Genomic DNA, 14068 nt, shown 5'->3' on the forward strand with positions numbered 1-14068 from the left:
CTAACTACTAAAAATAGAGATAAAGCGAGATAGAGCCCCAAAAGACCTCTAAGGCAGCAGAGAAAGATGCACGCAGACGCCATCAGGCATTAGAAAGGCAGGTGGAAAAACGTACATGAGCAGCTGTACAAACCACCTCTTCACCACTCATCATACCCTCTACCTCACAGGCCCAAAACCTCCCAACTGTCCCTCTGGATTTATCCAGAAGGAGCAATATATCGATACAACCTCCCCAGGAGGCTCTTTCTAATATTCTCTCCCCAAGGAGGGCCCCAGAGGCAACATTCACGCCAACTGCAGCTGGTCTCAGACAAGAGGAGGAACTTCCGGAGGAAATCCCTGCCAACATGAGGGCATGGATGGAGCTAGCTATCCAGAAGGGCATATCAGGTGTCCAACAGGCTATTCAGGAAAGATGAACACCATCAGCTTCAGTTTGCGGATCTCTTTCTGAATGATCTCTGGGCACCATGGATCCACATCTTCAGCAGGTAACACCCCCCCCCCAGTAGATATATCATTGCCCACTGTCAGAGACCCTCAATACACACAGGATATAGGAGATCAAGGGGACCCAATTGATCAAATGGAGGAGGGGTCGGTACACACCGTTGAACAGGTATTGTCACAGGTGGATCCGTTATAAAGGGGGATGTCTGACGATGAAGGCCTCTCACCTGACCTCCCCTTACAGGATTATTCCTCCCACAATTATTTAAATTCCTGCTGTTTAAGGCCAAGAACACCGCACGGCTGGACAATACGGGTACCCCTCCCCCACCAAATACTCCAGGGGAAGCAGAAGATCTCATATTCTTTCAACCAGTCACTGAGGCAGAGGTTATCCCTGTGCCACACATTTTCCAATTTAGTGCAAAAACAATTGGCTGCAGCAGCCTCATATCCCGCTATTTTGCACCCGAGTTCTCTAAATTTTTAAACACTCCGGAAGTGGGCAAGCATATCATTGCGCTTGCACCTTCCTCAGCCATCCCAAGTGAAGCTGAAGAGGCTCTCAAGCCTGAGGAAAAGAAGGTGGAACTAGCCCTCCGCAGGGCACACATCTCGGATGCATGGGCCATCAGAGCGGCCACAACCGCCTCCTTTTTCACCACCTGAGGGATACCATTCCAGACTCAAACATTAGGGCACATCAAGATGTGGCTAAATTAATTGCCACTGCCAAGTTTTCGGCAGACGCAACCTTCAACATAGTTAAATTTTCCTCTAGGGCCATTGCCTCCCAAATTGCAGCTAGAAGGTTACTTTGGCTCAGGCATTGGCAGGCAGATGTCAAGCCTTGCCTCAGCTCTCGGAGAGCAAACTATTTGGCAGTGCACTTGAACCCCTCCTAATTGAAACCAGAACCAAAAAGAGAATTCTTCCCTCTCTTTTTCGTTGATCAGAGTCCAGATCACCACAGCCCTTTCGTAGGGGTTCCTTTCGCCCCTTCTATCAGCCCTACTATCCAAGATTTCAAAGACAGCCTGGATTCAGTCAACAGACAGACAGAATTGAACCTGGGGACAGATATAGAAGGGGACTCCATCCTAGGAGACAATTTCGGGGAACAGGATCTAGGCCCTTCCGCAGGTCCAAGTAACGACCACAACGAGATTCCCATTGGCAGTTGCCTAAAAAGGTTTGCCGACCAATGGGACTCCTCTACCACTGACGCATGGGTCAGGAACACAGTACGATTTGGTCTGGCACTGGAGTTCAGCTCCACCACCACCACCCGGATTTTTTTATGAAGTCCCCAATTTCTAGGGACGCAGGGGAAAAAAAATGGGTTTCTCATGGACACAGCCATAGCACATCAACTAGAGATCCGGGCCATACAACCTGTCCTTTCTAATCAAAAAGGTCTTGGTTTTTATTTGCACCTCTTCGTGGTCCCTAAAAGTTCAGAGGGATGGAGGGCAGTCCTGGACTTAAAACGTCTAAACCAATATTTAGTTTACCGAAAATTTAAAATGACCACTCTCCAATCCATTTTATTCAGCATCAGAAAAAATGATGTCCTTACCTCCATAGACCTCACGGAAGCTTACTTACATATCCCAATTAAGCCCTCACATTTCAAATTCCTTCGTTTCTGTTACAACAACGTCTTTTACGAATATATTGCTCTCCCATTTGGCCTAGCTTCAGCTCCCAGAACTTTTACAAAGGTCTTGGCTGCCTTAACAGCATCACTCAGAGATAGGTCCATCCAACTTCAATGCTATTTGGATGACATTCTTATTCTGGCATCTTTCATCAATCAAGCAAATTCAAACACTCAAACTACACTTGTAACCCTACAACAACATGGGTTCTCAATCAATTGGTCAAAAAGTCATTTAACACTCTCTACTAGACTCATTCACCTTGGCACCATCATTGATACCCTGGAAGGCAAAGTTTTCCTCTCCCCTGACAGACAAGAAAGCATTCGAGATTTGGCTCAACAGATCAGAACTCTTAGGAAAGTACACCTATGTCTCATTTCTAAATCGCTCGGAAAAAATGATTTCTTGTATTTCTATTATCCCTTGGGATATGCAAGAACCCTGCAATGGTTCCTGTTGCCATACCAACGCACCAGGAGAGACGATGCCAGGACTTGCATAAAAGTTCCATCAACTGTTCTCAGGTCTCTATGATGGTGGACACAACCCGAAATCAACAAGGGATGCCCTTTCAAGGATCCACACAGCTCGATTGTTACAACAGACGCCAGTCTAGTGGGATGGGGCCCCCACTTCCAATCACATACAGCACAAGGCCTTTGGACGGATTCAGAGAAGGCACACAATATCAACTGACTAGAACTGAAAGCGGTGTACTTGGCACTTTGTCACTTCCTCCTGCATCTCCTTTGCAAACATGTGCTTGTCTTAACAGACAACATAACTACAAAGGCCCATATCAACAAACAAGGGGGCACTCATTCCAATCTACTAATGTGGGAAGCAGAAAGACTATTCCTGTGGGCCGAAATCCATCTTCTCTCTCTAAAGGTGGAGTAGCGAATGTACAAGCGGATTGGCTCAGCAGAGCCACGTTGGACCAATCAGAGTGGCGTCTGGACCCCAAGATCTTTCTGGAGGCTACTCGGAGGTTGGGCCAACTGGTAGTGGACCTGTTTGCCTCCCCACTAAATGCACAGCTTCTCCGATTCATTTCTCGTTACCCATTGCAAGGAGCGGAGGACGTGAATGTCCTCAGATGTCACTGGGCCACTGGACTGCTATGCGCCTTTCCTCCCCTCCCTGTGATCCCCAAATTGATTAAGAAGTTGCTGGAAGAAAAAGTGGACCTGCTATTAATGAGTCCTTATTGGCCAAGGCGAGCATGGTTCGCAGAACTGAAGGACCTCTCGATGGTACCACCGTGGAGGATCCCATCATCATTCATATTGCTGTCTCAGGGCCCAGTGCTACACCCGGACCCCCAATGGCTAAACTTAGCCATATGGAAGTTGAAGGGCGACGTCTGAGAGATGAACACCTTTCTACCCAAGTTATTCACACTATTCAGTCGGTTCGACGTCCTTCGATGAACCGAATCTATGAGGCCACCTGGTCTAGCTTCTGCCGTTGGTGTCAGAAGTTCAGATCGACCTCACTTCCCCATCAGTAGTGCAGTTATTAGAATTTTTACAGGAGGGCCTAAACAAAGGGTTATCACCCAATACTCTGCGGAGACAGGTGGCGGCCCTGGCTTCAGTCATATCTTGGGATGATCTTACCTCCATATCTCATCACCCTCGCATTCTCAGTTTTCTGCGTGGTGCCAAGAACTTGAGGCCCCCCCATAGTGCACCGATATCCAACTTGGGACTTAAATAAGGTACTATTGGCCCTTACTACAGGTCCCTTCGAGCCACTAAGGACCATGACAATTCGATTTCTAACCTACAAAGTAGTTTTCCTGATAGCAATTACATCTGCCCAAAGAATCTCCGAACTAGCTGCATTATCAGTGCTCAAAGATCTCTGCATTTTCCATTTGGATAGATTGGTTCTCAGAGCAGATCCTTCCTTCATTGCAAAAGTTAATTCGGCATTCCATAGAGCTCAAGAGCTGGTGCTCCCAAATTTTTGCTCACGTCCATCACACAGGCTCAAACACCAGTGACACTGCTTGGACGTAACAAAAGCCTTACGCATCTACATAGAGTGCACGGTGCCCTCCAGAAAGACAGAAGCCCTCTTCGTGGGCTTTTCAGCCTAACACCCTGGGGCGCAAGGTTTCACTCTCTACCATAGGTAGATGGCTAAGGGCCACCATTGCTAAGTCGTATGACTCATTCGATTCCAGTGCCCCAAGGCATTACCGCTCACTCCACCAGGAGTGCAGCCACAACAGCAGCATGGACGACTCAAGCTATAATAGAGATTTGCCGAGCTGCAACCTGGGCTTCTCCATCTAATTTATTAGTAATTATAAAATTGACATATTTACTTCTGCTGAGGCTTCATTTGGTAGGTGAGTTTTGCAGCAAGTTATTTCAGAGACAGTTAGGTCTGAAACCCAGACAGAGTCCCTCCCTTAGGACAGTGCCAAGCTTTGGTATGTCCCATCACTGGATGCTCTGAACAGCTCGTGGGAGAAAGGGCATTGGTACTTGCCTGATACGCTCATTCTCTGTGAGCTGTGAAGAGCATCCAGCCCCTCCCTCTTATTCCGTCTGGTAGGGGGTCTGTTCCGACCAGGGTTATTACATAGGCTTAAGCATATAGGGTATCAATACCTTGGCTTCGCAAAACTGGGGAAGCTAAAGAGGAGTCTCGTGGAGGAGGAGGAGTGTCCTCAAGTTTAAGCCCAGCCTTCCTAGAAGGGACTGAAGCACCTTCCATCACTGGATGCTCTTCACAGCTCACAGAGAACAGGCATATCAGGTAAATACCAACACCCTTTTTTGCAGTGTAGGAGTTGCAGATTACAGGATAGTTTTTTTCTGAAACCAAATTGTTTGTTAGAGAGTAGGTTGTTTGTCTCTAAGTGGAGGATAATGGATTGGTTAATAATTGATTCCATGACTTTACAGGTGACGCAGCATAAAGAGATTGGTCTGTAATTTTCAAGTAGGCTGGGGTCTCCCTTTTTGAAGATGGGGATGACTGTGGCCAGTGACCATAGTTTTGGCAAGGAGCTGGTCCTGAAGGATTTTTCAAAGATTATGCTTAGAGGTTCGGCTATGGCAGTGGATAGCTTTTTTAAGAAGTAGGCACATATTCCACCTGGTCCAATAGATAGAGATGATTTTAGATTGTGTAGTGCTTTTTCAACATTGTCTTCTGTAAAATTGATATGTATTAGATCATTGTAGTTGTCAGTGGTTCGGCTAGGAAATGCCTTATATTATTTCAACTTTTACAGAAAATAAAAAGTGCAGTACAAGCAATACATTCTGCAGTCCTTATTAATTGTAGGAAAATAAATTTTGAAGTTGGAAATTTGAATAATTCCACCACATATAATTTACATTCTACTTCCAACTGCTTGCTTTACATTGTTATATGACAACAAACTGGACTGAGGGTTGACATTTATGAAATTTTGATTTAAAGGTTTCCCATCTTGCATTCTTCAAGACTGAAAGACAGCCCCTTCTCAAATTGACCCATTAAATCAAATTTTCATTATATTTTACATTTTTTTCTGATAAGGCTATAGTCTCAAGGTATTCAAGTGTAGTTTGAAATATCTATTAAACCATTAAACAAGGAAGAATATGATGCTGGCTTTGTTTGCTGGAAGAATAAAAAAAAAGTCATACTGGAAATCCAGCAAGGATGCTGGGTGTAAGAAGATAGAGTGCAGGTCTGAGCCCCCTCCTTATGGAAGATAATTGTAAATCAACATGGGTTAAAAAAAAAACCCTCCGTTTTGGAGGTTTAAGCATACATTTGGTATATTTTAAAAAAAGTTTTATTAATTTTTCATTGTTTACATTTTGTTAGCGCTTAATAAACATTGTGTTGTCTGGGTTGTTTTATTTGCTTAGCAATACGGATTACATTCTTATTCTCAACCCCTTTTTTCCAACCACTGGTAGAATAAGTTTAGTACATTTAAACAGCATATTAAAAATCAGGAAGTCCAACAGGACTTGCATGTTTTATCCAAGAATGTTTTATTGAGCAGTCAGGTCTTGCTTCACAAACCAATGAAACATTTATATTAACTGTTTCCCAATTTCAGAGGGCATTAATCCTAGCATGTTGTAATGCTGTCTCCACAGCAGATTTTTTTTTTTTGGGGGGGGGGGAGATTGTGCCCCAATGGATAAGGGGCCACTGAAACCACAGCTCATGTTCGGTTATATTACATCCTCTATAAGGAGTCCTGGACTCATTTTATAACTCTTTATCTGACAATATATTTGGGAAATTCTGATCTCTTTTATGTACAGCAGTTACTATTAGATCAGTATGATATGGTTTCTTTGAATATAGCTACATTCTGCTATATTGTCTGTAAAATTAGGCAAACTTTGGGTGCTCATTGGTGATGATGACCTACTGTAATAAACTATTATGTCTTTTTCTGTTTTGTTTTAACATTTTAATTTTTAATTCTGGTCTGTAACCATAATTCAAGATTGATTAAATGTTTAGTCTTTGGCTTTGCTTTTCAATCTGTAACAAATACTCAACAATGCTCCAAGGAGATACGGGAGCCATGGAAATTAGAAGAAATTTAGCAAATTGAAAGTTTTGAGAAAGACTGAACAATTGAAAAAGAACAAATTTGAGAAATCATTACATGTTGTATTTTAATTCCTCTCCAGAATGATTCAATTCCTCAAGAGGACTTCACTCCAGAAATATACAGGGAGTTTTTGAGCAACTTTTGTCCTCGGCCTGAAATTGACCACATCTTCCTAGAACTGTAAGGAGTTATAGAAACCTACATTTTTCTTCACTTCTGTATTTCTTATAATATTTTTCCCAATGGAAAATTGCTTTATTCCAGTTCTAGCATCATCTTTTGATCAACCAGGGTTTGGGATATTTTGGCTATCATGTTAATGTATCAGCTGTTCTGAGAACCACAATGTTTCTCTGTAAAGGTTGGCCACTTTTGTTGATCTCTTGAACATTAATAATATAATATTCCTAATGGAATGTAACTGTCAGATGATATTTATCTTCTGGCCTATACTAGTTTGAACTCCAGTTAAACTAAGTGGTCAGGAAGTATCCACTGGGCAGTAAATGCTCTGGTAATCTGTTCAACATAGCAAAAAAATAAGTCAGAGGACAGTGTAGTACAGTGCCTATTGTCAGTGCTTGCATTCAATATAAAATTCAGTTGACGGCTGAGCTGCTGTTGTTTCATACTCTAATATTATGGAAAACCCAAAACAGTTTAAAAGTGAATATCAAATGTATTCCTTTTCTTGTGTTTTTAATATTCATGCCTTTGGAGTTTAGAGGGACTTTAACTGTAGATGCATGAAAGAGAATACTGACACCAATGTGGATATATTTAGAATTATCTGGAAAGAGGGAAAGAAAATCGGAGGAGGACATAATTAAAATGGAGCAACTCTGGTTGGACCAATAATTAAATTCTTTTCTCCGCTACCACACTCTCTTCAAGTTCTGTATTTTGTATCTTCCTTCTCAAAAGTGCTCCAATTTTTAAAAATTGGTGCCAGAGCTTTTTTCACACATATTCTTTTTTCATGCATTGTGAATTACATAGGATTTTCCAGTCTGGTTTTCTGACATTTTAGCCATAGCAATACCCTCTTATTCTCTCTTTAAATGATATTGCTAAATGCTGCTTCTGCAACACTGTGTGTTGATGCTATATGATGGTGATATGAGGAAAAGTGGCGGGCCTATTTGGAAGTATAAACTTGTGGCAGTGGCTGCTCTAAGTAAACCACTGAGTTTGGGTCAAACAGAAAAAAAAAACAAATATCATTATGGGAATGCTTTCATCTTTAACAAATTGTCTGATTATTGTCTAATCTAACTTAGCAAATTGGTTCAATAGTAAACTGGCTTTTTTTAAAAAAAAGTTCAAAAGCTTCTACTGGTAACCAACAGTTTTATGCTTTGTTGGCTTGAGATTTCCTGTTCCTTTTTAAGATTAAAATTTTGGAAGATTCACGTGCGCCCAATGAATACGTGCCTTTCACTTGGATCCATGAGCCCTAGAGAAGCAAAGAAATCATAACACGTAATTGATCTGTGGTGTTTTTTGTTTTGTTTTTGGTTCCTTTTACAATCTGATCGGATTGTAAAGGGACAAAGGGGATGGTTTTTGTGGTTCTGTGTTATATCTTCTATAAGCAAGATAGTGAAAGCAGAGGCTCAGGAACAACACTTACTTTAGATCCAGTAAAATGAATAGTAACTGTTCAGCCTATCAACCCTCTCTGCATTCATTGTAGCTTCAGGCTTAAAGATAGTCCTCGAGTTATAGACTCACCATCCTTGGCAGTGTTCCCCATCCCTTCCAGTGTTAGTAAAATGTGGGAGAGAGGAGGAAGTTACATGAAGCTCAATAAAATAGACTATAAACAAACAGCTAGTCTATTATCTGTGTGAGCCTACACATTCAAGAGCTTGTTCTCGTGTGTATTAGCTCATCCAGGAAACATAACAGAAGGAGATATGTAGGATGCTTGCTCACATACCTTTTCTTTTTCTTTATGTTTTGATGGTTCTTTTTATCAGGGGGGCAAAGAGCAGACCGTATCTAACTGTTGACCAGATGATGGAATTTATAAACTTCAAGCAGCGAGACCCACGGTTAAATGAAATTCTCTATCCGTTCTTGAAGCAGGAACAGGTTCAACAACTGATTGAAAAATATGAACCCAATAATAGTTTGGCAAAGAAAGGTCAGTATTTGTCATTTTCTTCTATATTACAGTTCTGGCTCCAAGGAATTACAGTGGACAGATAGGCCTTGTGGCACATAGCAGTTCATATTCAGTGACATTGTTAGCATGCCTGCTTAAGGTTTCGCAGTAGTTACAGATTAAATATGTTCATTGAGTGAACAAAGCAAGTTAAACTTCCCTGTTGCTTTTCACTTCACAGGGTAGATTATTCAGGGCAATGTAAATGTAAATCACCAGGACAATAAGTAATTTATTTACTAGAATTTGAAAACTGCAGGGGGGAGCATACTGTATGTAGGAGAGGGGTTATATAGAAAATCATTCTTATATCATTGACTTGCAGCAAAATATTTCTGCTGCTTGACAATGCCAGTGGTGGTTTTAGTACAGTCTCCTCTGTACTGGTAAGGTGATACAGGCAGTTCTCGACTTACAACTATTCATTTAGTGACCATTCAAAGTTACAGTGGCACTGAAAAAAGTGGCTTAACGACCATTTTACACATCACAATCCAGCATCCCAAGGGTCACATGTTCAAAATTCAGAACTCTTGGCAACTGTTGTGTATTTATGACAACTGTACTGTCTCCAAGTGACTGTTTGTAACCTTCCCAGCTTCTTCCAACAAGCAAAGTCAATGGGAAAAGCCAAATTTGCTTAACAAGCACATGCTTCCCTTAACAATTGGAGTGCTTAACAACTGTGGCAAGGAAGAGTTGTAAAACGGGACAAAACTCACTTCATAACTGCCTTGGTTAGCAATGGAAATTTTAGGTTCAACTGTGGTCATAAATCAAGGACTATCTGTAGTTATGCTCAGTGGGCTTCTGTACAGATAAAAGTGCATTCCATCATCTCCCAGGAAAGGAATTTTTTTAGGGAAATGAGTAATCATTTCATTGGCCAAAGCTGGGCTTTCTGCCAGATTCTATGCTTACATTCAGTTAAGCATATGCATTGCAAGTGCTTGGCGTTTTAAACATAATGTTATATTTATGCAGGATTCTGGTTTTTTTTTTTTCATTAAGAGTATTTTGCAGGCTTCCTTGCTTTTGAAACGATTCCATGACAATAGTGTGGAGGCACAGGCTGATTAGATACGGGAGAGGAAGCATCATTGAAAAGGAGATAATTAACAAAAGGCTAATTCAACTTTAGTTTTTGAGACTTACTGAGCCAAAATGTCTTAATTTTAGAACTAAAATGGGATTTTACATGTATCTTTGTTTTTCTCTGAACATTTTAACTTCCCAACAAATGGCTGAATTTTTTTCAAGTCCTGAAAAGTGCTTTATCAAGTTTGGAATGTTCTTAGATCTTCCTTCCTTCCTTCCTTCCTTCCTTCCTTCCTTCCTTCCTTCCTTCCTTCCTTCCTTCCCTCCCTCCCTCCCTCCCTCCCTCCCTCCTTCCCTTCCTTCCTGTATTGATTTCTGGCGACTGCCTTTAGTAGTTTTATAGGCAGTTTTTTTTTTAAAGAAGTGGTTTGCCATTGACTCTTTCCTTGAGAGAGTGACTGGTCAAAGTCAACCAGCAGGAGTAGATAGAATTCACTGGTGCCGGGTTTACAGCATGATGCCTTTACCACTATACGAAACTGGCTCTCTGATCTTTTTCACCAGTAAAGTGCCTCTCTGCCACCCTCTTAGATAAACCAACATTAAAAATAAAATCTTCCTTTTTTTTCTCCCTCCTAGCCCTCCCACTTAGCTTCACCCTCCTGTCCTCCTTCACCCTCCAAGACTGAGCTGCTTTCCTACTACAGACTCTTCTTCTTACTAGAACAGTATGACTAGAAATCATGGGAGTTTAAGTCTCATATATCTGGAGGGTACTTAGTTAGAAAACCAGAAACTGTTATGATTGAACAGAAAGAACAATCTTTGTCATTGCTGGCTATCCTTGATAATAGCAGTTGGTTTTCTCGGCACAGTTTCAAAATTTAAATGGTTTAGGGCATACAAGATTATCTGTCAGACTATTTACTTCTTAATAACAGCAAATTAGATTATGTCCTGCTATCAGGCTTGGGTCTTTCTGTCATCTCCAAGAGGACCTCTTCTCTGCTGCTCCAAAACTGTGGAGTATCCTCCCTGGGAATGGTGTTTGCCCTCCTCTTCTCTCAAAGTTTAAGAAATCGATAAATATCCTGGTTCTCGATTTTTTAGATAGTTTTAGTATTTATTTTGTTGTTATTTTTCAACCTGGATTTAAACTTTTTCTATTTCGTTTTTGTTTTGAAATTTTGTAAGCTGCCTTAAGTGCACACCAGAGCTGAAGGGGGGGTGGGGGGGGTGGAGGAATGGAATTATAAAACAATAAAGAAATGTGTACCCATTTTTTAAAAAAATTCATTAATGCAACTCTGGTGTTACAAAGTCCCTGGAATATCGATAAACAAAGGCTTCAATATTTTTAAAGCTTTCTGCATAAGCTCCCTGTGAGCAAAACCAAGGTGTGGTAGAATAATTTATTATAGCTTTAACATAGCTATCTATTGAAAGGTCAACTGTTGTCAAGGCTTTATTTTATCCCACATATATGCACAATGGGGCATACTCTGATGAAAGCATTCACATACCGTAAATAGATAGACAGACAGACAGACAGACAGACGGACAGAATTCTTTATTTGCCAAGTGTGATTGGACACACAAAGAATTTGTCTTGGTGCAAATACTCTCAGTATACATAAAAGAAAAGATACATTCGATGAAAAGACCTGTGTATGCTAATAAAAAAAAACAGGTCATTATACAAGTTTCTCTTAGAATTTTCATATGGCAATGGAGCAAGGACGAGGGCAGTATGTATGTTGGAATTGATATAGGTGATGATAATCTATTCACATTTGAATATGAACTGTAATGAGCTATAACTTCCATTCCTGCTTATATAAATAAAGGCTGTTCACAAAACTGCTATAGCCGTGTCATAAGGCATTGAACCTCATTTAATTCATATTCCAGTCCAGAACTGAGAATCAAGTGCTAGCTAGGGTTGCTGGAAGCTGTACTTCAACCGCACATCAGGTGAAGAATTGTACAGGCTTAATTACATGGAGCTATCTTTTCCTACCTTGCAGGACAATGGCACAACTTTCAGTCTTCTCTGTTTAATATTTTATTTTATTTTATATTTGATGTTTCTTCACATCAATTGTTTTCATCTTCTGGTTAGTTATTTTTAAAAGCACAGAAAAATCAATGCGTGCAAACAAACTTTCAGTGATGCATCTAGTAATAAAAAGCAGTATGATTTTGCCTCTTCTCAGTTGGAAGGAAAGATCCTGCTAACATCTGAGTTATGATGTGGACTATATAATTGAGTTGAAATAAGTATCTACCATGTAGAGCCCACAACTTCATACAGAATAACAGAGTCGGAAGAGACATTGGAGGTCTTGTAGTAGTTCCAACCCCTGCTCAGGCAGTTGAATATTTCCTGATAAGGCAGGTAACCCTATACCATTTCAGACCAATCTTGTTTTGTCAGATTTGTCCAATCTCTTCTTTAAAAACTTCCAGTGTTGGATCATTCACAACTTCTGGAGCCATGTTGTTCCACTGATTAATTGTTCTGTCAGGAAATTTAGTTCTAGGTTGCTTCTCTCCTTGATTAGTATTTCTTTCCCTCTTGTTGGTTATCTACCTTTTAAGAAAGGATCTAGAAAGGACATTAGTTGTCTGTGTTTTCCAAATAAGGAGTTAGGCAAATCAAAATAGATAATCACTTAATTTAAATGACCTGTTTGTGACGAGGCTTTATTGCATCAGCATAAATGAGTGGTGAGGTCACCTGCTGCAAGTCTAACAAAATAATAAGCTTGGCCATTATTTAACTTTCAGTGTTGTCCTCCCCAGGAATAGAAGGTAGGTCAATTGGTGGTGCTGAATGAAAATCTTCCGCAGTCTTAGTAATGAATCTAAACATTGCTTCTAAGGGAACATGGTCTTCCGGTCAATCTTCCTGCCATCTTTTATAAGCTGATACAATCTGTTATTTCAGAGGTTTCTGTGTGTTCATCAGATGATTCAACAAGGAAGTCATGACATTATACCACAGCCATTTCACGAGGTATAAGACTAGTACAAGTAATCTTCTTCTTACAACAGTTCTTTTAGTGACCATTCAAAGTTACAGCTGCACCGAAAAATGTGACTTATGGCTATTTTTCACCGTTAATGACTTTTGCAGCATCCCCAGGATCATGTGATCAAAATTCAGATGCTTGGTTCGTATTTATGACCATTGCTGTGTCCCAAGGTCACGTGATCCCCTTTTGCAAACTTCTGACAAGCAGAGTCAATGGGGGAAGCCAGATTTCACTTAACTGGGTTGCTAACTTATTAACTGCAGTGATTCGCTTAACAACTGTGACAAGAAAAGTCTTAAAATGAGGCAAAACTCATTTAACAAATGTCTCACTTAACAGAAATTTGGGGCTCAATTGTGCTCATAGGTTGAGGACTACCTGTAGAAACACACGGCACTGATTTGTTAAAGGCTGTTTGAAAACTGACCTCAGTTTTATGGTAATAGCGATTTTCCTTCAATCGTATTTAATATTTTTAATTGAGGATTTTGAGACTAGTTTCAAATCCCATACATGTATACTTCTGGGAATGACTGTTTTTTAATTCTTCAAAGATCTGATCTATGCTTCAAATTGCGTTTGCTCTCTTTTTTAAAAAAAACAAAAAACAAATTTGTGAATTTCCTATGGAAAATAGGGATCTTTCATTTTATAAACTTAAATTGAGGGGGTTTTCCTTAAAAAAAAACAATAAAGCCTCAACCCAATCTTGAATGGCATATATTCCTAACAGACAATAAATTTTACACATAATTGAATTATATATTTGAATTTGTAGTAATCTGAACTAAGCATTTATACTCTGGAAGCATTTTGTTGGTAAAGTTTATTTCTAAAGCAGCAAGTCAGAATTACACACCCAGACTGAGCTGTGATATTATCTCAGTCTTCATTTAGCCCTTATGTTTTCTTTGTTGAAATACTGCTAATTTATACAGAGCTTGGCCATAATCTTTCTTTAACAATAGGCCACACTAACAGAAGTACAAAGCATGGGAGTCCATGTTTTCCCACTTGGAATATACTTTAATCATGCAGCGCTATTTTCAATGCAGCGTTTGATGTAAGCCTCATCCCATATAAATCATGCTTCATAATAACCAAGGGCCCCATA

At 40.3% G+C, this 14068-nt stretch overlaps 1 protein-coding gene across 4 annotated transcripts in view; it reads left to right on the forward strand.

Annotated features, from left to right (window-relative positions):
• PLCB1 (phospholipase C beta 1) overlaps nucleotides 1-14068 on the forward strand; it is a 468720-nt gene that overhangs the window by 315893 nt on the left and 138759 nt on the right. For all 4 annotated transcript variants that reach the window (XM_026710475.2, XM_026710474.2, XM_087918907.1 and 1 more), the window contains exons 8-9: nucleotides 6788-6888; nucleotides 8691-8857. In XM_026710475.2, the coding sequence (XP_026566260.1) occupies nucleotides 6788-6888; nucleotides 8691-8857 (268 nt within the window). The remainder of the gene's footprint in view (nucleotides 1-6787; nucleotides 6889-8690; nucleotides 8858-14068) is intronic.

This window comes from Pseudonaja textilis, chromosome 1 (genome assembly GCF_049901715.1).
Source record: "Pseudonaja textilis isolate UNSWEBS1 chromosome 1, rPseTex1.2, whole genome shotgun sequence".
Taxonomy (NCBI): Eukaryota; Metazoa; Chordata; class Lepidosauria; order Squamata; family Elapidae; genus Pseudonaja; species Pseudonaja textilis.